The sequence below is a fragment of the Rhinatrema bivittatum genome, chromosome 3, assembly GCF_901001135.1.
Source record: "Rhinatrema bivittatum chromosome 3, aRhiBiv1.1, whole genome shotgun sequence".
In the NCBI taxonomy this organism is placed as follows: Eukaryota; Metazoa; Chordata; class Amphibia; order Gymnophiona; family Rhinatrematidae; genus Rhinatrema; species Rhinatrema bivittatum.
The window spans coordinates 172,098,100-172,122,732 of NC_042617.1; the positions used below are offsets into that span (position 1 = coordinate 172,098,100).

The following is a 24,633-nucleotide window of genomic DNA, read 5'->3' on the forward strand; positions in this document are numbered from 1 at the left end:
TGGAATGGGCAGAAGTGCATCTTCAGGAGATCTCAGCCTCACACATTGCTGGAAAAGACAATGTAAGAGCAGTCTTTCTCAGCAGACAGAGTCTGGATCCAGGAGAATTGGAGTTGTCAAGTGAGCTATTTCAGCTAATAGTGATTGCCACCTTGCTGCAAGCGAGAAAATTCTCCTCATCCTTAGCTTATGTGCAGGTTTGGTAAGTGTTTGAGGCTTGGTGTGAAAATTGAGGGATTGTTCCTCATCCTGCTCATTTTGGACTTTTTGCAGGATGGATTGGCCCTTAATTCCTTAAAGGTACAGGTAGCAGCTCTTTCCTGTTTCAGGGGTCAGGTGAACGGTGGACCCTTAACGCTCATCCAGCTCTGGCCCGTTTCTTGAAAGGAGTGAAACATCTTTGTTCTCTCTTGCGGATACTGGTGCCCTGGTTTTGGATTTCTTAGTGGGCCCTACTTTTCGACCGATGTGTAACATTTCCTTGCAGTTATTGATCTTGAAAACTGTGTTTCTTGTGGCAGTTTCTTCTGCGCGTAGAGTCTCCGAGCTGCAGGCCTTGTCTTGCCGGGAGCTCTTCCTTTGAGTGCCTCCGGAGGTGATAAGGTGGCGCACTGTTCCTTCTTTTTTGCCAAAAGTGGTTTTGGATTTTTACTTTAATCAGTTCAGAACATAACATGCTATAGTGGGTCAGACCAAGGGTCCATCAAGCCCAGCATCCTGTTTCCAACAGTGGCCAATCCAGGCCATAAGAACCTGACAACTACCCAAAAACTAAGTCTATTCCATGTTACCGTGCTAGTAATAGAGGTGGTTATTATCTAAGTCAACTTAATTAATAGCAGGTAATGGACTTCTCCTCCAAGAACTTATCCAATCCTTTTTTAAACACAGCTATACTAACTGCACTAACCACATCCTCTGGCAACAAATTCCAGAGTTTAATTGTGCATTGAGTAAAAAAGAACTTTCTCCGATTAGTTTTAAATGTGCCCCATGCTAACTTCATGGAGTGCCCCCTAGTCTTTCTACTATCCGAAAGAGTAAATAACCGATTCACATCTATCCGTTCTAGACCTCTCATGAGGTCAAGCATTCAGCAAGCAACCATCCTGAGCAAACAACACTCAAGCAACAGCAAAACAACTACCTCTCAGCACTCTACATTAAAGCAAAAGACTCACAAAGACTGCCTTCTCCCCCCGGTCCATCAACAGCACAAACGCAGCACCACTACAACACAAGCGCTACACGCTAAAATGTTCCCCACCTTCCCAATACCTATTTTACAACACAGCCTGTCAGCAATAGGAAAACCTAACAGATCATTCATACTACAACACAAACGACAGGCGCTACACCGAAACCTTAAATCATTCACCCCAATTTTGATAACACCCATCACCCAACTCTTAGGCCTCACTGTATTCTCACTTTCACTATTCAATGCACAATCTCTGTCCAAGAAATCTCTAATCCTCAACGACTATCTCCTTGATACCAAACCAGATATATGTGCTATAACAGAAACATGGCTCAAACCCACGGACACAGCAATTATAAACCAACTCCCCACATCAAACTACGACATCTTCTCCATCCCCCGACTGAAAAAAAGAGGAGGAGGACTCCTATTTGCATCAAAAAAAGACCTCGGGTTCATCCAGCACCCATACAACTCAGACTCTAAGCTAGAAATGGGTCTCTTCACCTCGGAACAACTACAAATCCTACTCGTCTACGCCCCTCCGGGCCTCCTTGAGACAGACCCCTCCCCCTTAGTAGAGGAAATCACAACCCTCATCAAACTGGACGCTCCAGCAATTATCCTAGGAGATTTTAATCTGCATGTGGACAACCCTACCCCATCATCCAGCTGTGAATCCTTTCTCTCAGCCCTCTCAGCCCTGGGTTTCAAACAATTAGTTACCAAACCCACACACAAAGCAGGCCACACGCTGGATCTTATCTTTATTAACCCAGGCATCAAACATTCTTCACGCCTCAAAAGCAAGAAGGTCCCTTGGTCTGATCACTCACTTATCTCAACCGCATTCTCATTGAATAAACCCTCCACCTCCAAAGGGCCCTCACCATCTTTCCCATACAGAAGATCCTGCTCTACAGAAGACCTCAGCTCACACCTAGCCTCTCAACTTCCATCCATTGATCTCTCAAACCCGAACACAGCTCTCCGCTCTTGGAAAGCCATCACAGATTCCATAGCCGACAAGCTATGTCCGCTAGCAACCAAAAAATCACTCCCAAACGCCTCCAAAAGACAACCATGGTTCACAGAAGAACTAAGAAAGCTAAAACAAAATCTAAGACAGAAAGAGAGCGACTGGCGCAAATCCCCAAGCACCAATACACGATCCATCTACAAAACCACCCTCCATCAATACAAGTCAACTACCTCTAAATCCAAAAGGGACTACTATGCATCCAAGATTCACCACTTAATCTTCGACGCAAAAGCCCTCTTCGCCTATGTCTCCAATCTCACCCAAATCATCCCACAGGAGATTCCCAACGACCTAGCACAACCCAAAGCTGAAGAACTTGCTCTTCATTTTCACAACAAAGTCAACAGCCTTCTAACTCATCTGCCTTCTAATCCCACCGACCCTGCTCTTTACCAGTCTCTTCAACAATCATCCCCCAACAACAATGGTCTGGAAACACTTGAACCCATCTCTATCTTAGAGATACAAACTCTTATAAGAAGAATGAAACCTTCCTCCCATCCTTTGGATACTATCCCCACCAAACTGCTCCTGGCCATCCCTGACTCCATCGCTAAAACATTGTCGGACATCATAAACTGCTCACTCTCCCAAGGACTATATCCAGACGACCTCAAATTGGCCTCCATCAAACCTCTACTCAAGAAACCCAACTTGGATCCTAAAGACCCCAACAACTTCCGTCCTATCGCCAGTCTCCCATTCATAGCCAAGATTCTAGAAAAAGTTGTCAATACTCAACTCTCCGAATACATAGAAGAAAACAAAATCCTATTCCAATCACAATACGGATTTCGCAAATCACTGAACACAGAATCCCTCCTCATCTCCATGTCTGACTTCATATTAATGGGCCTTGACAAAGGCCAATCCTTCCTCTTAATTCTACTGGACCTATCAGCCGCCTTTGATACGGTCAATCATTCCATTCTCACTTCCATTCTGGCTTCTATAGGTATCTCAGGCACCGCTCTCTCATGGTTTAAATCTTTTCTCTCCAACAGAGGCTTCAAGGTTAAGATACAGAACAAAGAATCTTCACGAATGGACACATCCATAGGAGTCCCTCAGGGCTCCTCACTGTCACCTACACTCTTTAACATTTATCTTTTACCTATCTGCCAACTCCTCTCCAACCTTAACCTCAAACATTTTCTCTACGCCGACGACATCCAGATCGTGATACCCATTAAAGAATCTTACACAAAAACATTGGTTCACTGGGAAAACTGTCTCTTCGAAATTAAACATCTCCTGGCTAACCTAAACCTAGTTTTAAACTCCTCTAAAACAGAACTGCTTCTCATCTCCCCAGATAACAATGCCATCTCTAATCCTCCAACTATCCCAACTACTACACAGGTGAGAGATCTAGGAGTATTAATTGATAACCGGATGAACCTTAAAGCTTACATCAACAGAACCACCAAGGACTGTTTCCACAAACTCCAAGTTCTGAAAAGAATTAGACCACTCTTCCACACTCAGGACTTCAGAACCATTCTACAAGCTATCATTTTTTCTAAGATCGATTACTGTAACTCTATCCTACTGGGCCTACCTTCCTCCTATACTAGACCCCTCCAGATGTTACAAAACGCTGCGGCAAGATTACTGACAAACTCCAGGAGGAGGGACCATATATCTCCAATCCTAAAAGATCTCCACTGGTTGCCTGTTCACTTTAGAATCCTCTACAAATCTCTTTCCATAATATACAAAACCATCCATCAACACACCCCACTCGACTTACAATTCCCATTCCAAATTTATAACTCCTCCAGACCAACAAGAGACACACTCAGAGGATCTCTTCAAGTACCCCCAGCCAGAACTACCAAACACATTACCTTGAGAGATCGGGCCTTTTCAACAGCCGGCCCCCTTCTATGGAACTCCATCCCACCGGACCTTAGACAGGAGCCCAGCCTCCCAACCTTCAGGAAGAGACTTAAGACCTGGCTGTTTAAAAAAGCTTTCCCGGACACCGATTAATTCTATTCAGCCAGATTCTACCACTTCCACATGTAAAAATGTTATTACTAATGTAAATACCTATACCTAATGTTATTCTCTCCCTTTTCTTCTCTCCTCCCAGTTCTTTTACCTTGTTATTTGTAACTGCTTTCTTCTACACAAATAGGTTATTGAATTGTTCACTGTACACCCCTGTTATATGTAAACCGGCATGATGTGTTTGCAACATGAATGCCGGTATATAAAAATTTTAAATAAATAAATAAAATAAATTTTAAACATCTCTATCATATCCCCCCTCAGCCGTCTCTTCTCCAAGCTGAAACGTCCTAACCACTTTAGTCTTTCCTCATAGGGGAGCTGTTCCATTCCCCTTATCATTTTGGTAGCCCTTCTCTGTACCTTCTCCATCGCAATTATATCTTTTTTGAGTTGCGGCGACCAGAATTGTACACAGTATTCAAGGTGCGGTCTCAGCATGGAGCAATACAGAGGCATTATGACATTTTCCGTTTTATTCACCATTCCCTTTCTAATAATTCCCAACATTCTGTTTGCATTTTTGACTGCCGCAGCACACTGAACCGACGATTTCAATGTGTTATCCGCTATGACACCTAGATCTTTCTTGGGTTGTAGCGCCAGCAGCCTGTTTCCACCCTGGTTAAGATGAAGCCCATCCCTTCGGAAGAGACTCCCCCTTCCCCAAAAGGTTCCCCAGTTCCTAACAAAACTGAATCCCTCTTCCTTGCACCATCGTCTCATCCATGCATTGAGACTCCGGAGCTCTGCCTGCCTCTGGTGACCTTCGCGTGGAACAAGGAGCGTTTCAGAGAATGCTACCCTGGAGGTTCTGTATTTTTCTACCTAAGAGCCTAAATTTGGCTTCCAGAACCTCCCTCCCACATTTTCCTATGTTGGTGCCCACATGTACCAAGACAGCCGGCTCCTCCCCAGCACTGTCTAAAATCCTATCTAGGTGACGCGTGAGGTCCGTCACCTTCGCACCAGGTAGACATGTTACCAGGTGATCCTCACGCCCACCAGCCTCCCAGCTGTCTACATTCCTAATAATCGAATCACCAACTATGACAGCCGACCTATCCCTTCCCTCCTGGGCAGTAGGCCTTGGGGAGATATCCTCGTTACGAAAGGACAGTGCATCACCTGGAGAGCAGGTCCTTGCTACAGGATCCTTTCCTGCTGCACCTGGTTGATGCTCTCCCATCATGAGACCACCTTCCTCCAAGGCAGCACCAGGGCTGCCAGTCTGAAGTTGGGACCTGACTACTATGTCCCTGAAGGTTTCATCTATATACCTCTCTGTCTGCCTCAGCTCCTCCAGGTCTGCCACTCTAGCCTCCAGAGATCGGACTCGTTCTCTGAGAGCCAGGAGCTCTTTGCATCGCATGCACATGTACAACTTCTCACTGGTGGGTAAAAAATCATACATGTGACACTCGATGCAAAAGACCTTGAAGCCCCCCCTCTTGCTGCTGGACTGCTGCCTTCATCTCAGTTTTGATCAGTTCCTAGTTAAGTTTTAGGTTGCTGTGGGAGTAGGAATGTGTCTAACGTCCTTTAAATGTATTAGTGAATTCGCTATATGTCTGGTAGTGGCCTACAGGGGTCTGATCAAACTCTCAAAGTTTTTGTTTTGGGGTGTTTTGGTTTTTTTTGTGAAAGTGGCACCTGCCTATAAATTAAAGGATGAGCTAGGGAGGGGTGGGAGGGTTGGGAAATACAAACAGTCTAACTTCAGTTAGTCAGCCAGAGTGACTCACTGGTCTCTTGATTAACAAATGTTGGTACCTATTCAAACCAAATCACACTACCTCAACACCTTTCCAAGGTGAGTAACTGAACTGAACGTTTCAACCTTTTTACGTAGGTATACACTGCTCCTAGCTTATTTCTAGCTTCTGACTACTTTTTGTGGTTTGTTTGTTTTTTTGTGTGTTTGTTTTGTGTTTTTTTTTAAATACAAACACTCAGTTCTGCTTACTAATTGCCTTACAGACTTTTAAAAATAAACACACTACCTACTGCTTACTAGCTGCCTTATTGACAGACTATTTAAAAATACAAACAGTCTTAACTTGTGTATTCACTGCCTTACTGACTATTAAAAGCACAAACACACTAAATCAGGGGTCAGGAACCTTTTTGGCTGAGAGAGCCATAAACACCACATATTTTAAAATGTGATTCCATGAGAGCCATACAATATGTTTAAAACTAAATACAAGTAAATGTGTGCATTTTATGTAAGATCACACTTTTAAAGTACAATAAGTCTCTGAAAATATTACACCAGGCCTTAAGACACCAATACATCTCCTATTAGGAAAACGGACCAAGTCAGGCAGCTATAGAGTCCTACACAGAAACTACACGCCAGCAGAAAACCTCACCTGAATCACGTGCTGTCCCTCACCTAACATAGAATAAAGAGACCAAAACGCATAACAAGAAGCATGCAGAAAAAACTGAATTGGAAACTGCAACAAGCCAGAGTCTCTGTATGCAGTGTAACAAAGGAAAAAAGAAACATCACCCATCCTTATAAAACAAATCAAGAAATATAAAATCATCAGCAGTAAAACTGTACTAACAAAAAGAACATATTTCGAAACAGCTGATGAGTGGAATATCCAATAATTAAACACTCATATAAAACATTTCCAGATACCAACAAAATATTTCAAAATAGCAGACACAAAGACCCAGTAATGAAAAATAATAAGGATACAAAAATTTTTTTGCTCTGCATACCTGGGAATGTTTGATATCCAGGTGTCCTGAGATTGTTCTGAATTAGCAGGAGGTGGGGTGGTTTGCTTGGAACTTTCTCCTCTCTCAGTCACATACCAGCGCTCTCTCTCACACTGGCTCTCTATTACACACCTATATACACATGCTCTCAGTCACTCACATATACACATGCTTTTTCTCTTTCACTTATATAGGCTCTTAATTACACATTTACACACATGCTGTCTATCTTTTCACGCTTACACACACACAGGCTTTCAATCACAAATACATGCTGTCTTTTTCTCTCACACACAGACTCATTCACATGCTTATAAACATGTCCTCTTTCTCTCATTTACACACAGGCTCTCAATCACATACTCACATGCTCCCTCACCTAAATCAGCTCTCAATCACACACAGACACACATGGTCTCTCTCTCTCATTTAAACACAGGCTCTCAATCACATACTCACATGCTCCATCACCTAAACCAGCTCTCAATCACACACAGACACACATGATCTCTCTCTTACTTATACACACAGGCTCTTAATCATACATACACATGATTTCTCTCACACACAAAGGATCTCAATCATACACACATACTCTTTCACACAAACAGGTTTTCAATCACAAACTTACACATACAGGTTCCCAATGGTAAACTTACATTCATGCTCTCTCTCTCTCACAGGCAGGCTCTCAATCACAGACATACTCTCTTTCACATGTACAGGCTCTCAATCATTCACATACATGCAATCTCTCTCACACACACACACGCGCGCCCCCCCCCCCCCCTGCCCTGAAGAGGAAGTGGAGAGTATCGGGTGCTTGCGCGGCAAGAAGAGGCCACGCTAGTGCGCTCGGCATCGGCCCGAAGAAAAGAAGACTGCAGCGCGGCTCGGAGGAAAATGAAGAGGTTCAACCGCGGCCGATGGGACTCCGCCTCCGCGAGGGCTGAAAATGAAGAGGTTAGCGTTGGGAGGAGGCTGCTGCTGCCGCGAGTTCCCGGGGTGGGGGAGAGAGTGAATGAGCAAGCATGTGTGTTTGTTCTTGTTATATGTAACTTTATTACCTCCTCTGATTATTTTACTGTTAAATGGTTGATAAGAATGTTTACCCCTTTGTTACATGTAAACCGATTTGATATGACACCTGTCATGAAGGTCGGTATATAAAAAGAATTAAATAAATAAATAAATGTGCCGGCCCGGGAGGCCACAGCCTTTGCACACATGGTTTTGACTGGACCACGGGCAGCCTGCTGCCCTGTTCGGGAGTAACTTGGATACATCCCACTTGTTCTGGATCCACCTGTCTAAATGCTAAGAAATGAGAAATTACTACTCACCTGATAATTTTCTTTTCTTTAGTATAGACAGCTGGATCCATCTTCTTGCCCTTGGCTGCCGGCAGGTTGTGCTATTGTCTTCCTGTATGGCTGCGTGTTTCCAGGGTTACTGGTAAGTGTTAATCTAGTCCCAAGACTAGTGTTAATACATTCTTTGTCTGAGCTCAGTGTTTCCTGATGACTGAGCTCAGACAAGTTTTATTAGTCTGTCCACGGTTGGCTTTTGCAGAGAATACTGGTAGGGGTATTATATACTGTGATGTCAGCTTTGCTCTGTCTCCATCTGCTGGTAGAGGTGCATGATCCACCTGTCTATACTAAAGAAAAGGAAATTCAGGCAAGTAGTAATTTCTCATTTATTTGTATTTATTTAACTTACTCCTTTTCATGGTAGCTCAAGGAGAATTACATTTGGGTACTATAGGGAATTGAAATTGAAAATGCTGTTCAACCTGTTGCATTAGCCAAGATTCATTTTACTAGGTGTGATAGAAAATATCTGCTGCCACCCACTCTATGCAGGCCTCTAAATACATTGAATGTGACCTTGTTAGGAATAAAGCACTGATCCTAGGACATTCTGTGAATTATTTACTCACCTCAGGGCATTAAGAAAAGGCCTACTCTCTTAAGAAGCACATATATGTCCTCTGCATATCTTCATGAGAGTTGGACTCAGATCTGCAAATTCATAGATTTAAACTCTATAAAATAATAGTTTGGAAAGTTCAAGCAGCCATTATCCTTGGCTGCTCTCTAGTGTCTCCAGATAAGGTCACTTTTCAGTCTTTCATGCTGTATTCATACTTGGGTTGTGTCAGTATGATGCAGCAACTTCTTTGTTGGTAGAATAAAAGCTTTTTTTGAAAACTTTGAATGTTTTCTTTTCATTTTGGAGTGAAATTTAAAATCAGTAATGAAAAGGGAGAACATAATCTGCCTGCAGATTTGGAATATATTTGGATCCCAAAGAAAAGTTAAATCCTGTTAAGTCCATTTGCTCGCATAGTTTTTAAATGGTAATTCTTTTTCCCAGTGATTTAATTTTCTACAACTCATGGAAATGAAAAAAATCCACACAAAATTGTGCAAGCAAAATCTTTTGTAGAAAGTGTTAAATTTGAGAATTCAGCAAAGGGTCCATAGTGTTTTAGGCACAGTTTTTATGAGAATTGTTTTTCTCTATCATAAATGACAGGATATTAAACCTTTAAGCAAATGATATCCTGTTTCAGAATTATGCAGGCAAGTTGACTGGGAAGACTTTTTTATACTTTTTCCCCTGCTTTTACACATCTTTGTCTGCCTGTAATTTAAATCGTGATCCCAAATTATTTTAACATTTTAATACTGTTTTAATTCATATCTTCTTATAATAGATTTTACTGGACAGGCGCAATAAGTGAGCAATTTACTAATGAACTGAAGAGGAGGGAGGGTGGTTGGGGGAGTATTTGAGGGTTAAATTCAGAGTTTTGTGTAGTAGGTTCTGTTTATTACACTTGTAATTGTTAAATACAAACTCTTTGAATAAAAAGTAAATTAACATTTCCTTGTTGAGATTTTCAAATGCCAAAAAATTCGTTCACCAAACATCCCAAAATTGATTTGGAACTGTTATAAATATTTTATTAATTTGTTTTGTAGCAGCACCATTGATGAATCTTGTGTTGAGTAATGTAGATGTACATTTTTTAGGTGTTTGGAGGTGGTAATTACCTTTGGACTTTTAGCCTTCTTTTCCAAATAACACTCAGGTCATCTTACAGCATTATTAGTATTCAAGTACAATAAGTCCCAGCTCCAAAGAGCTTACAGTCTAAATGGGTACCTGAAGCTATGGGAGATGTCTTGTGCAAAGTTATAAAGAGCATCTTTAGGGGAAGTAGAATTTGAACCCTAATTTCACTGGTTCTCAGCCCAATGCCGTAACCAACAGGTCACTCCTAGTGAACTACATTTTTTGATGGTGGAGTAACTCCATATTAAATAAATCTAAATAAACCAAAGGAAATTCTGTTCACATTTCACAGAAGAACATGGTTAAGATAGACAAGTTATCTTCCTAGTGCAAGAAGTGTTTGTACTCAGACTGGTTCTGAAAAAAATATTTGTAAATTAGTACTTTTGGTGTGCCATAGATGTTAATTTATATTAATGTTTAGAGCCAGATGCTTCTCTCCTTTAACTAAAATCATGCCATAAAAACTAAAGTGCTATGAAATCTCGGTATAATAATTTTTCCCTATAACATGATCTGTATGTTCCAATTAATTTATTCTTCCTCATAAGAAATCACATTCAGGCCGATACAGTACAGTGCACTCCGATGGAGCACACTGTTAACCTGCCCTTGGACGCACGTTTTCCCTTACCCCTTATTCAGTAAGGGGCGGAAACCGCGCGTCTAACCCGCGGCACCTAATAGCACCCTCAACATGCAAATGCATGTTGATGGCCCTATTAAGTATGCCCGCGCGATACAGAAAGTAAAATGTGCAGCCAAGCCGCACGTTTTACTTTAAGAAATTAGCGCCTACCCAGAGGTAGGCGCTAGTTTCTGCCGGCACTGGGAAAGTGCACAGAAAAGCAGTAAAAACTGCTTTTCTGTGCACCCTCCGACTTAATATCATGGCAATATTAAGTCGGAGGTCCCGAAGAGTAAAAAAAAGAAAAAACAATTTAAAATGGGCTGGCGGCTGTCGAGCCGAAAACCGGACGCTCAATTTTGCCGGTTTCCGAGCCCGTGGCTGTCAGCAGGCTCGAGAACCGATGCCGGCAAAATTGAGCGTCTGCTGTCAAACCCGCTGACAGCTGCCGCTCCGGGTCAAAAGGAGGCGCTAGGGACGCGCTAGTGTCCCTAGTGCCTCCTTTTGCCCGTTTCTACTGCACCACCTAATTTAAATACAGAATAGCGCGCACAGGCGAGTGGCCTGTGCGCGCGCCGGGAGAGCGGGCATTCGTCTGCTGTCCCGCGGACTTTACTGAATCGTCCTGATAGTGCCTTACACACAAAGATTTTGATAATGAACAAAAAGTTTGAGTTAATATGTACAAATCTTTTTGTAATTTTATTTTAGGTGATTGACGATAATGAGCTTGAAGTGCATCTGGCAGAAGAGGAGCCTGGGACAGCTTTGTTCAAGGAGTCACATCCCTCAGAGACCCTTAAACTTCAGCATAATTTTGAAAGCATTGAGCAGCATTTCACATGTGATTTAACTGAAGCCAAAGATACTCTTGAATGTGAAATGACTGATGTGGACGAGGGCCATTTGGTGGCTCAAAACAACTTTATGTTAGTAGTTGAAGGGGAAGAAGGGGAAACAGAACAAGAAGCAACCCCAGCAATACATATTCCTACTGAAGTAACAAATACAGTAATAGAAGAACATGCAAATTATGTAGAAAATATTGAGAATCAGGAATATATTAAAAGTCCAATGTCATTTATAACTAATGCTCAAGAGCCTAAAAATATTGTTGAGGCATTGCCATATGTGCCTGAACCAATTAAGGTTGCTATTGCAGAAAATTTATTAGATGTAATCAAAGATACAAGAAGTAAAGATTTCACAATGGAAGTGGTGGAGCAATCTATTAATGAAAGGATTCATCTCAGAAGCAGAAACATAAGGAGTTCACACAGATCAATGAAAACACCTTTAAAAATAGCTAAAGAATCAAATGCAGATGATATAATTGACAGCCATATGAATGAAAGGTTAAACTCTGTACGGAATCTGGGAGAGAGAAGTACTAAAAATAAGGAAGTTCATGCCACAGATATTCAAAAACAATCATCAAAAGAAAATAAACAAGAGCCTGTAGAACCTTCTACTCCGAGGAGGAGTGCCAGGAGAATAAAAGGAATGATGGGAGAGCTACAGGAAAGTTCTCATCTGTCTGAAGAAATGGCTAGGGATCATCCTGCACCTCAGATCATCATCTCTGCTAAGAGAGGCTCAAGAAAAACTAGAGAGAATATTTCAGAAGCACTAGAAAAAGCTCTTTCTGCTGAAGAGAGAAAGCAAATAGTGACTGCTTCAAAGAAGGGCGCAAAGGAGACAGAGACTGTATCGGTGCTTCCTAAAGAATTACCTGTAGCTGAGAAGCAAGAAATAAAGCCACCTGCTACTCCCAGAAGAGCTGTAAGGGAAATGAAAAATCTTTTAGAGGTTCAAGAAAGTAATCGGCTTGTTGCTGAAAAGGTACAAATACCCAGTTCTCCCAGCAGAAATGCCAGAAAATCGAAAGATGTGACATTTGAGCTTAATGAAAGTGTCAGCTCTAATCTGGAGAAACAGCAAATGCCTGTAACCCCTAGAAGGGGAAGGAGTAGTGCAATGGAATTCTTAAAGCAAACAGAGCTTGAATCATCCAAGCTATTACTTCAAGAACAACATGAGTTGCCTACCTCTCAGAGGAGGCATTCTCGGAGAGGGACATTAAATCAGTCAGAAGTTACAGGTAGTACAGCAGTGCAGGAACACATGGTCCATACTCCTCAGAGAAGATCCAAAAGGCTAAATGTCAGTAAAACGAATATTGTTGAGAATGTAAAACCTATTGTGGATGAAACAGTGGAACAGCCATTAGAAGAACTTGCCATCACCAGAACGTCTAGAAGGAGGCTGACCAAAATGAATAAGAGTCAAAATAGGAAAAGCACACTACCTTCAGTAACAGAAGAGAGCACAGAAGAGAGAAGTTTACATAAATCACCAGAGAGCAAAGACAGACTACACAGTACTGATAATGTCTTACATGATGAAAAAAGGGAATCTTTAACAAATTTCCGTATCACAAGGACGAGATCAAGCAGTGTATTTCAAGACACTTCAGACAAGTCATTTGTTTTTTCTCCTCCTTCTACAAGACTTAAAAAGAAGTCAAAAGGTATATTGGGGAACAAATATAGATGTCTTTGAGGTATGGTTTTTAGTAATACCCATCGATTGTATGCACACTATTTGCTGGTCTAGATGATTTTAGTTGGATATATTCGAACAGCAAGCAGGGAGAGATGCCTGTGGTAACTGAGGGGCAATAATTCATCATGGCATAAGTGTAGTTTATAAGTGCAGATCTTGGTAAATAGTAACATAGTATATGATGGTCCATCTAGTTACTTGGGTAATAACTTCCACGCCGTGCAGTTACCCCAAACCCTGTGCTTTCTGTTGAAGGTAGCAACTGCTATACTGTGAGGTTACACACACACACGGCTACCCCCATTCTGAAATATTACATATAAATTTAGCCAAAGTTACCCCTTTTTTCTTTTCGATCCTCTAGCCATTAGGGATCCTCTGTTTATCCCATGCCCTTTTGAAATCCTTTACTATTCTTGTCTTCACCACCTCTTCTGGGACGGCATTCCATGCATCCACCATCCTTTCTGTGAAGAAATATTTCCTGATGACATTCCTGAGTCTACCCCCTTGGAATTTCACATTATAATCCCTTGGTCTACAGATATATATTCCTTATATATTGTTACCTATCAAACCTATAGGGTCATTCATCAAAATGTGTAAGGGCTTTAACACACGCGATAACACGTTAACACCATAATACATGCGATAACGATAATGCACAGCATGAATGCAAATTTTGGGGAGGGGCAGGATTTAGGAAAATAAGGGGCAATATCGCATCGTGCGATAGCATGACACATGCTATCGTATAGTTTTAACACCGGAAATAACTACACCTCTTTTCCTGGTGTTAGGCTGTGCAATATGTCCGAAATAGCCATAACGCAATTTTCGATACATTTTTTTAATTGCATTTTGGCCATTTCTGGGCTGGGGAGTGGAGAAGAGAGAGAGCGCCTCTGGAGAGGGTATCACAGTATGCAACTATTTATATCTATAGGAGGGCCATCTAATAGGTCGAGGTGAGGTGGTGGTGGTTTAGGGTGTAGGGGCCAGTTTCTCATGAGGAGTGCGACGTATGAACAGCACAGTACACCTTAGTGAAGATTTGACGTCATTTGGAGTGAGGAAAGTATCAGAAAGATGACATTTTGTACTATGTTACCTCACCCTAGCTTGATGGACTCCATAACAGGGTACATTCAAGCTAGGGTGAGGAAACAGTAGAAATTTCATCTTTGTAAGACTGTACTTTGTAAGGTGTACTGTGCTGTTCATACATCGCACTCCTCATGAGAAACTGGCCCCTAAACCATCACCAACACCTTACCTCGACCTATTAGATGGCCCTCCTATAAAGATATAAATACTTTACTACTATGAGGGCCTTGTAGATAGGCGTGCGCTTTCTCTCTCTCTCTCTCAGCGCAAGATGCGAAAATAGGAATTATCGCAGGTTGCAATAAGTTTACCGCACCACGCAGTACTACAGATGCAAAGCAGTAAGTTACCATGTGGTGCGGTAATTCTAAAATTTCCCTAAATACACCCCTTTTTCTTAATGCAGGCTTTATCAATGCGTTAACGCATTTTGATGAATGTAGGGGCTAGTTCATTCATAATCTATGAATGACACATTTCACCCATAGAGAATTCAAGTACCGTACTTGACAGCAGTGTTGGCCACCTCCAGTCCTCAAGAATCACAAACTGCTCTGACCTAGATTTGTGCACACTGCCTCCATTGTATACAAATATATAGTGGCTTGTAAAAGTATTCTATTCCCTAAAAAAGTTAACAGATTTGTATGCATTACAAATGACACACAGATTGTTCCAATAGTATGTTTTTTGCAAACCAGTATTTTCAAAGTCACAATTCTTATTTCTCTGCACTGTTTATAAAATAAAATTAAAAACTGAAAAATGCTGCTTGCATAAGTATTCAACCCCTTCAGACCAGTACTTGGTAGAACCACCTTTTGCTGCAGTAACCGCTTTAAGTCTGTTGAGGTAAGTTTCTACCAGTTTTGCACAGTTTTGGGAGTGATTTTTGAACATTTTTTCTGGTAGATTTGCTCCAGGTTGTTCAGGTTCGCTGGATGACGCTTATGGACTACAGTCTTCAAGTAGTGCCACAAATTCTCAATTGAATTGATGTCTGGACTTTGGCATGGCCATTGTAGAACCTTCACCTTTTTGTTCAACCATGCCTGTGTTGCTTTGGCCTTGTGCTTGGGATCATTGTCCTGCTGAAAGATGAACTTTTTCCCAAGTTTTAGTTTTTTTAGCGGATTGAAGTAGGTTCTCATAGAAATGACTGCAGAAGACCAAACGGCCCAGCAAGCTTTTCTGCTTTTTTTTTTCTCTCACATACTTATCTGTTTCTCTTGCCTCTTAGTAACCTTTTTTATTCTATTTCCCTTCCACCCCCGCCATTAATATAGAGAGCAGTGTAGGAACTGCATTTAAGTGAAATAGCTTAATTAGTTAGGGGTATTAAGCACCGCAATATCCAAGCTACACCCATGCTTATCTGTTTATCCAGACTATGTAATTCAGTCCTTGTTGGTTGTTGCCTGAATATAGATCCATCCACCTTTCTTCATTCCCTCCTGCCATTGAAGCAGAGAGCCATGCTGGCTATGCATTGAAAGTGAAGTATCAGTCTTGCTCCCCTGCCGTTGAAGCAGAGAGCTATGCTGGATATACGTGAAGTGTCAAACTTTCTCCCCTGCCGTTGAAGCAGAGAGCTATGCTGGATATGCATTGAAAGTGAAGTATCAGGCTTATTTGGTTTGGGGTAGTAACCGCCGTAACAAGCAAGCTACTGCCTGCTTTTTGTGAATGCAAATCCTTTTTTCCACATTTCCTCATTGCTGCTGAAGCTTAGAGCAATGTTGGAGTCGCATTAACCGTGTGTATGTTTATTGAATTAAGGGTATTATCACCAGGTAGTAGCCGTCGTTCCAGTGAGCCACCCACTCTTCATTCACATCCTCTAGACTTTATGGATCCACAGTGTTTATCCCACGCCCCTTTGAAGTCCTTTACAGTTTTGGTCTTAGCCACTTCCTCCGGAAGGTCATTCCAGGCATCCACCACCCTCTCCGTGAAGAAATACTTCCTGACATTGGTTCTGAGTCTTCCTCCCTGGAGTTTTAAATCGTGACCCCTGGTTCTGCTGATTCTTTTCCAACGGAAAAGGTTTGTCGTTATCTTTGGATCATTAAAACCTTTCAAGTATCTGAAAATCTGTATCATATCACCTCTGCTCCTCCTTTCCTCCAGGGTGTACATATTTAGATTCTTCAATCTCTCCTCATAAGTCATTCAATGACGACTACCTTTTTGGTCGCCCTTCTCTGGACCGCCTCCATCTTGTCTCTGTCTCTTCGGAGATACGGTCTCCAGAACTGAGCACAGTACTCCAGGTGAGGCCTCACTAAGGACCTGTACAAGGGGATCATCACTTCCCTTTTCTTACTCGATATTCCTCTCTCATTCTTCTGGCTTTAGCTATCGCCTTGTCACATTGTTTCGCCGTCTTCAGATCATTAGACACTATCACCCCAAGGTCTCTCTCTTGCTCCGTGCATATCAGCCCTTCATCCCCCATCGAATACAGTTCTTCCGGATTTCCACACCCCATATGCATGACTCTACACTTCTTGGCATTGAATCTCAGCTGCCATATCTTCAATCACTCTTCTAGCTTCTTTAAATCCCGTCTCATTCTCTCCACTCCTTCCGGCGTGTCCACTCTGTTGCAGATCTTAGTGTCATCCGCAAACAGACAAACCTTACCTTCTATCCCGTCTGCCATGTCGCTCACATAGATACTGAACAGGACAGGTCCCAACACTGATCCTTGCGGCACTCCGCTTAACACCGCTCTCTCTTCAGAGTAAGTTCCATTTATCATCGCACATTGTCTTCTGTCCGTCAACCAGTTTGCAATCCAGGCCACCACCTCGGCACTCACTCCTAAGCTTCTCATTTTATTATTCTCTTGCAGTATCTTCCTATAAGTTGCATCATCCACTCGTCCTTCAATTTTAACAAGCTGCCCAGCCCCACTGAGAGAAAGCAGCCCCACAACATGATGCTGCCACCCCCATACTTTACTGTTGACATGGTGTTTGCTAAGGAATGGGCAGTGTTAGGTTTGTGTCACATACAGCATTTTGAATTTTGGCCAAAAGCTCCATTTTTGTCTCATCTGACCACGTTTTAGCTGGTGATGCTTTCTGGTATCTCCAAACCTGCTTTGATATGGTATTTCTCCAGTAATGGCTTCTTTCTAGCTACCCTCCCATGTTAGGTCAGTTGTATCTAGAGCTCTTTATATGGTTGACTGGTGCACCTCCTCTCCAGTCTCAGGCATTGAACTCTGTAGCTCCTTCAAAGTGATTGTTGGTCTCTCCATGGTTTCCCTCACAAGTCTCCTTGCTCTGACACTGAGTTTTATCTAGGCAGTGTCTTGGTGGTATGATGCAGCTTCCATTTCCTCACAAGTTCTCAAACAGTGCTCAGTGGGATGTCCAAGTACTTGGATATTATTTTGTAGCCTTTTCCTATCTTGTGCATGTCTATAACTTTATCTTTCCTAGCATGTAGCCAGATGGACTCAGGATCAGTGGGTATTGTGCTCTTCTGCTAGCAGATGGGAGACGGAGTCAGATTTCAAAGCTGACGTCACTCCAGATATACCCCTGCAGTAAGCTCAGCTCTTCAGTATCTCTCCGTCTCCTAGCAGATGCGGACACTATCCCACACACTAGAATAGTGTTAAGAATTACAGCAAAGAAGAAACAAAATTTACCTTAAAGAAGATCGAGGCCCGCTCTCCTGCGTTGATACCTAAGGGTCCCTCCCACAGTCGAGAATTCCTGAGGTGATCTCCGATATCCCTCAGAGGTGTGCCTTGGTCCGGTAGCCGGTTTCCGGCATGGACTTAGCCCCCAGTATGGCTGAAAGGCAGCAGGTGCAGAAACGAGTGCGGCGGTGAAGGTAATTCCCTCTCCCCCCGCAGCTGGAGACCGTCCGGCACATGATCGGTAAGCGCCGAGACCAGGTAAGAAAAAATCTTTAAATTCAGGTCTCCAGTCTCCAGAGCTCGGATTGCCATACCAAATTCTTCTCCAGCGAGGTTAAAAGGGAGCACCGATCAGGTTAAGCAGCCTTGGTTGGGCTAGGCCCCGATCCGGTGCAAGGGTCCACACACGTGGAGACCCCCGGGGGGGGGGGGGGGGGGGGGCGCCATCTTACATGCGGGAGTCATCTGCATCATCTTCCCTTCTCAACCGACGGTACGTGCAGGACAGGCAGGGCAGCCGATGCGCTTAACTTGCGCGTGTCCAATACAGACGCGCGCACAGCAGCATGCACAACTGAGCGCACCCGACGCGCATAACTACACGCACAGCCGTGTTTGCAACTGCATGCGCGCAAACACATTGAAGCTATGGCACCAGCGTCCAAGAAGGCCAGAAGGCACTCTATTTGCACAGCATACCACATAAGAGCCGCGCAGCCTGAATTGGAGTCTTGTCTGTGTCAACATTGCGAAGAAGCCCAGGGGGAACCAAAGCCTAGTCCCTTACTGTCGGGAGATGGTTCCGGAACTACTGACGATAACTCCCCGGTTCTATTCATCTCCGAGATGGCTTCCCCACAGGAGGGCACCTCTGGGGCCCCTACTCAGACTCCCCCTGGGATTAACATGGACCCAAGGACCTTCTCCTGGTTGGAATTTTTCCAAGGGCTGCAAGCTTTCGTTCAGGCGCAATCAGCCCCGGCTGCACCCCAGGCTCAACCCCTGCCGGAAGCACAAGATCCGCCTGGCTCGGATGCCTCGAGACATGCCTCACCTAACCAAGAACTTCTCTGACAGGGACACAGACACCTCAGTTGATGAGGGTGACTCCCTGGAAGAAGGAGAAACCCCTCCAGGAATCGAACCATACTGAACCATGCTTCGCTTTTTCCACAAGGATGAATTACCAGCCTTGTTTCCCAGACTCTGAAGACACTGTGTGTTCCAGGCATGGACCCTATGGCGGAACCAAAGAAGAACCCAATCTTGGTGTCCCTTCGTAAGGCCTCATGCTACTTCCCCATGATGGAAGCCATCCAGGAACTGATTGACCTGGAGTGGGATGTCCTGGAGGCCAGCTTCAAAGGGGGTCGGGCCTTGGAAGCCCTATACCCTCTAGAACCAACGATCAAGTAACGTCTGCGTTCCCCGAAAGTGGACACTTTGGTCCGTGCTGTCTCAAAGCGAACAACGATTCCTGTTGAGGGAGGGGCTGCATTGAAGGATACTCAGGACAGATTGGAATCCATCCTTAAGCAGGCCTTCCACGCAACAGCAATGACATTGCAGATTGCTTCCTGCGGCACGTTCCTGCTTGCTCCTCTCGAGAGAGAAAGAGAGAGGCAAATAACTCCGGAACGTATACCGGAGAACAATGGAACCTGCAGCAGCCTTCCTGACGGACGCAAGTTCAGACCTGGTGCGCACCTCAGCCAGGGGCGTTGCCGCGGTAGTGGCAGCCAGAAGACATGTTCAGAGTAGTTAAATCACAAGCAGATTGTGATAAATTGCAGGAAGACCTTGTGAGACTGGAAAATTGGGCATCCAAATGGCAGATGAAATTTAATGTGGATAAGTGCAAGGTGATGCATATAGGGAAAAATAACCCATGCTATAATTACACAATGTTGGGTTCCATATTAGGTGCTACAACCCAAGAAAGAGATCTAGGTGTCATAGTGGATAACACACTGAAATCGTCGGTACAGTGTGCTGCGGCAGTCAAAAAAGCAAACAGAATGTTGGGAATTATTAGAAAGGGAATGGTGAATAAAACGGAAAATGTCATAATGCCTCTGTATCGCTCCATGGTGAGACCGCACCTTGAATACTGTGTACAATTCTGGTCGCCGCATCTCAAAAAAGATATAATTGCGATGGAGAAGGTACAGAGAAGGGCTACCAAAATGATAAGGGGAATGGAACAACTCCCCTATGAGGAAAGACTAAAGAGGTTAGGACTTTTCAGCTTGGAGAAGAGACGACTGAGGGGGGATATGATAGAGGTCTAGAATGGGTAGATGTGAATCGGTTATTTACTCTTTCGGATAGTAGAAAGACTAGGGGGGCACTCCATGAAGTTAGCATGGGGCACATTTAAAACTAATCTGAGAAAGTTCTTTTTTACTCAACGCACAATTAAACTCTGGAATTTGTTGCCAGAGGATGTGGTTAGTGCAGTTAGTATAGCTGTGTTTAAAAAAGGATTGGATAAGTTCTTGGAGGAGAAGTCCATTACCTGCTATTAAGTTCACTTAGAGAATAGCCACTGCCATTAGCAATGGTTACATGGAATAGGCTTAGTTTTTGGGTACTTGCCAGGTTCTTATGGCCTGGATTGGCCACTGTTGGAAACAGGATGCTGGGCTTGATGGACCCTTGGTCTGACCCAGTATGGCATTTTCTTATGTTCTTATGTTCTTAACTATGGCTACGGAATTGGTCTGCGGACACAACATCTAAAGAGAATCTCACAAGATTGCCCTTTAAAGGATCGCTCTTGTTCGGAAGCGAATTGAAGTTAGCCAGCAAATGGGGTGAATCCCCAGTGCCTCGGCTACCGGAAGATAGGAGTAAAAGATCTGTGTCCCTCCCCCAGAAGAACCAAGGGCAGAGGATCACAGCGCTTTAGACCCTACAGGAACTCGCAGTTCCAGGCACCGCTTCCCTCCAGAAGGTCTCAGCCCTTTCAGAACCGACAGACCAAGAGGGGAGCAGGCCCGGGGGTAGGCTCCAGCCATGCTCCACAATGAGAATGGGCCAACCCATCCACAGGAAGAGGAGATAGGGGGTCGACTTGCCCTCTTCTACCAAAGATGGGTCGAGATAACGTCGGACAAATGGGTACTAAACATCATTCGAGAAGGTTATTCTCTGGCGTTCCGCAGCATCCTTCGCGTCAAATTTGTCACCCTGCCACTCCCCCACCAAGAGACTGGCAGTAGAAAAAAACTCTAACAAGACTACTCAGTCTGAAGGCAATAACTCCGGTTCCCACACCCCAACAAAATAGGGGTGCTATTCCATCTATTTTATCATTCCCAAGAAGGAAGGATCATTACAGCCCATCCTGGATCTCAAGAACATCAACCATCATCTGTGGGTACTACACTTCCACATGGAAACTCTTCGCTCCGTAATAATGGCAGTACAACCAGGAGAGTTCCTAACCTCTCTGGACCTTTCCGAAGCCTACCTTCACATCCCAGTCCATCAGGATCACCAGCGCTTCCTGCACTTTGCGATACTGGGTCAACATTACCAGTTCCGAGCACTACCCTTCGGCCTAGCGACTGCACCCAGAACCTTCTCCAAAATCATGGAGGTCGTGGCGGCAACACTGAGGAAGGAAGGGATCCTGATGCATCCTTATCTGGATGACTGGCTGATCAGGGCAAAGTCTTCAGAAGAGAGCCGGCAGGTGACCAGCAGAGTCGAGCCTACTGCAGGAACTCGGGTCGTGAACACGGGCAAGAGCAGTCTGCAGCCCTCAATCGCTAGAGTACCTGGGGGCCTGTTTCGACACCAGACAGAACAAAGTCTTCCTCCCTCCTCCGAGGAGAAAGAAACTGATGGAACAATTACGACGATTGGTGACCAATGCATGCCCCAAGGTATGGGACTATCTTCAAGTCCTCAGCCTCATGGCATCAACCCTGGAGGTCGTCCTGTGGGCAAGGGCCCATATGCAACCGCTCCAGTGCTCCTTAATGTCACAATGGAACCCACTGTCCCAGGACTACTCAATTCGCCTCTAACTACCAGCAGAGGTACGTTCTCAGCTCCAGTGTTGGCTACAGGAAGACCACCTAAGCAGAGGAGTAAGCCTATCCCCACCCAACTGGACCTTGCTCACCACGGATGCGAGCCTGCGAGGGTGGGGAGCCCACTGTCAGGAACTGACAGCCCAGGGCATTCGAACAAGGAAGAGGCGGAATGGAACATAAACCGCCTGGAAGCTTGAGCAGTCAGACTAGCGTGCCTGCGATTCAGCCACAGACTGAGGCAAAGCAATTTGAGTAATGTCGGACAACGCGACAACGGTTGCTTACATAAACGCAAACAGAAATCACTAAGGGTGTATGTATTTGTTTTGAATAGAATTCATCAGTAAAGGATAAGTTACTTATAGAATGAGTCCTTGACTCAAAACTGCTATAGAATCAAACTGGACATGATAGCATTCACTCTCATTTAACAACTAACATTGATTAAAACTATGTTACCGAACTTTATGGCACCTGTGTAAACTGATAGAGGTTAATAGCATTTCTTTTGTGCCTTACTGTAAACCGTTGTGACGGTGCCCACCTTAACGACGGTATAGAAAAAGTTTAAAATAAATAAACCACCAGGGAGGAACCAGGAGCCAGCAGGTGTCTCTGGAGATAGACCCTCTCATGTCATGGGTGGAAATAAACCTACAAGGGATCTCAGCCTCCCACATCACAGGAAAAGACAACGTCTCAGCAGACTTCCTCAGCAGAGAGAGCCTGGACCCGGGAGAATGGACTTGTCAACCACAGCCTTCCAACTGATAGTAAATCGCTGGGGCTTCCAGCCATGGATCTACTGGCCACCCGTCTCAGTGCCCAAGTCCCCAGGTTCATCAGCCGCAGACGAGAGCCACACTCCCAAGGAATCAACGCTCTCGTCCAGACTTGGCCAGAGGAAGACTTACTGTACGCCTTCCCCCCAAGGCCACTACTGGGCAAGGTCATCCGCAAGATAGAACATCACAGGACTAATTCTACTAGTGGCCCCGGATTGGCCAAGACGACCATGGTACGCAGACATGCAAAGACTCCTTGCGGGGAACCCTCTGTGCCTACCTCCACACAGGGACCTTCTCCGGGAGGGCCTGATTCTCCACAAAGATTAGTCTCGATTCTGCCTTGAGAGGACTCGCCTGAAGAAGCGCGGTTACTCAAAGGCCGTGATTGACACCTGCTCCGAGCGTGCAAGTTCTCCACATCCCTGTCATACATACAGATCTGGAGAGTATTCGAAGCCTGGTGTGAGGACCGCGGGATACTCCCTCGGACAGCCAAGATTCCCATGATTCTGGAGTTCCTACAGAACGGTATGAAGGAGTTGTCACTCAACACCCTCAAGGTCCAAGTAGCCACACTAGCCTGCTTCAGAGCCGAAGTGGACGGTAACCAGCTATCAACCCATCTGGATCTGTCCCGCTTCCTGAAAAGGGATTAAACAACTCCAACCACCCCTAAAGTGGCTGGTGCCTCTGGAATCTCAATCTAGTATTAGACTTCCTAGCTGGGGATTCCTTCTGACCAACACGCAGGCTGTCACTACACCTCTTAACATTGACTGTATTCCTGGTGGCAATATGTTCAGCTCGTCGCATCTCCGAACTACAGGCACTATCCTGTTGGAAACCGTTCCTTGGGTTCTCGCCTGGAACCATACAACTGCACACTGTCCCCTCCTTCCTACCGAAAGTGGTTTCCGAGTTTCACTTGAACCAAACCATCTCCGGACGAACATAAGGACTCTGAAGACTCACACCTTCTTCGCCATCTCAATATCTGCAGACTCCTAGTGCGGTACCTGGAAAGATTGGAACCGGTACGCAAAATGGACCGCTTGTTCGTTCTTCACAGCGGGAAGAAACAAGGAGAAGCGGCTTCGCGGGTGACCATAGCCCACTGGATCAAGGAAGTAATCAAGGCAGCCTACATAGAGGCAGGGAAGCCCTTACCACTACAAGTTAAAGCTCATTCTACGAGGGCACAGGCAGTTTCTTGGGCAGAAACCAAGTTACTGTCGCCTGCCGAAATCTGTCGGGCGGCAACTTGGTCCTCCATACACACCTCCAGGTTTTACTGCCTGGATGTTCAAGCCCGAGAAGATGCAGCCTTCGCAAGGGCAGTACTAAGTGGGCCATGGGCAGCCTCCCGCCCTGCCGGGAGTAGCTTTTGTACATCCCACTGGTCTTGAGTCCATCTAGCTACATGCTAGGAAGTGGAGAAATTACTTACCTGATAATTTTGTTTTCCTTAGTGTAGACAGATGGACTCAGCATCCTGCCCACAGCTGCCCCAGAAAAGGAGAACCTCGGATAGCAAACCTCAAGACTAAGCAAATACGGGTAAGCCACGGCCTACCCCTACTTCGACACCCACAGTTTGTCCGGTGTCGGCGTTAATTGGTTGAGTGCACTGACTTCTCCAGTTTTGGAAATTAGTTGAACCAGTTCAAGTTTTAATCAAGTTATTTAAGCAAAGATATATCCACAATGGCTTTTCAAAGAGAATACTGAAGAGCTGAGGTTACTGCACGGGTATATCTAGAGT

At 44.4% G+C, this 24,633-nt stretch overlaps 1 protein-coding gene across 2 annotated transcripts in view; it reads left to right on the forward strand.

Moving 5' to 3' along the window:
• AHCTF1 (AT-hook containing transcription factor 1) overlaps positions 1-24,633 on the forward strand; it is a 564,884-nt gene that overhangs the window by 488,385 nt on the left and 51,866 nt on the right. For both annotated transcript variants that reach the window (XM_029593945.1, XM_029593946.1), the window contains exon 33: positions 11,419-13,237. In XM_029593945.1, the coding sequence (XP_029449805.1) occupies positions 11,419-13,237 (1,819 nt within the window). The remainder of the gene's footprint in view (positions 1-11,418; positions 13,238-24,633) is intronic.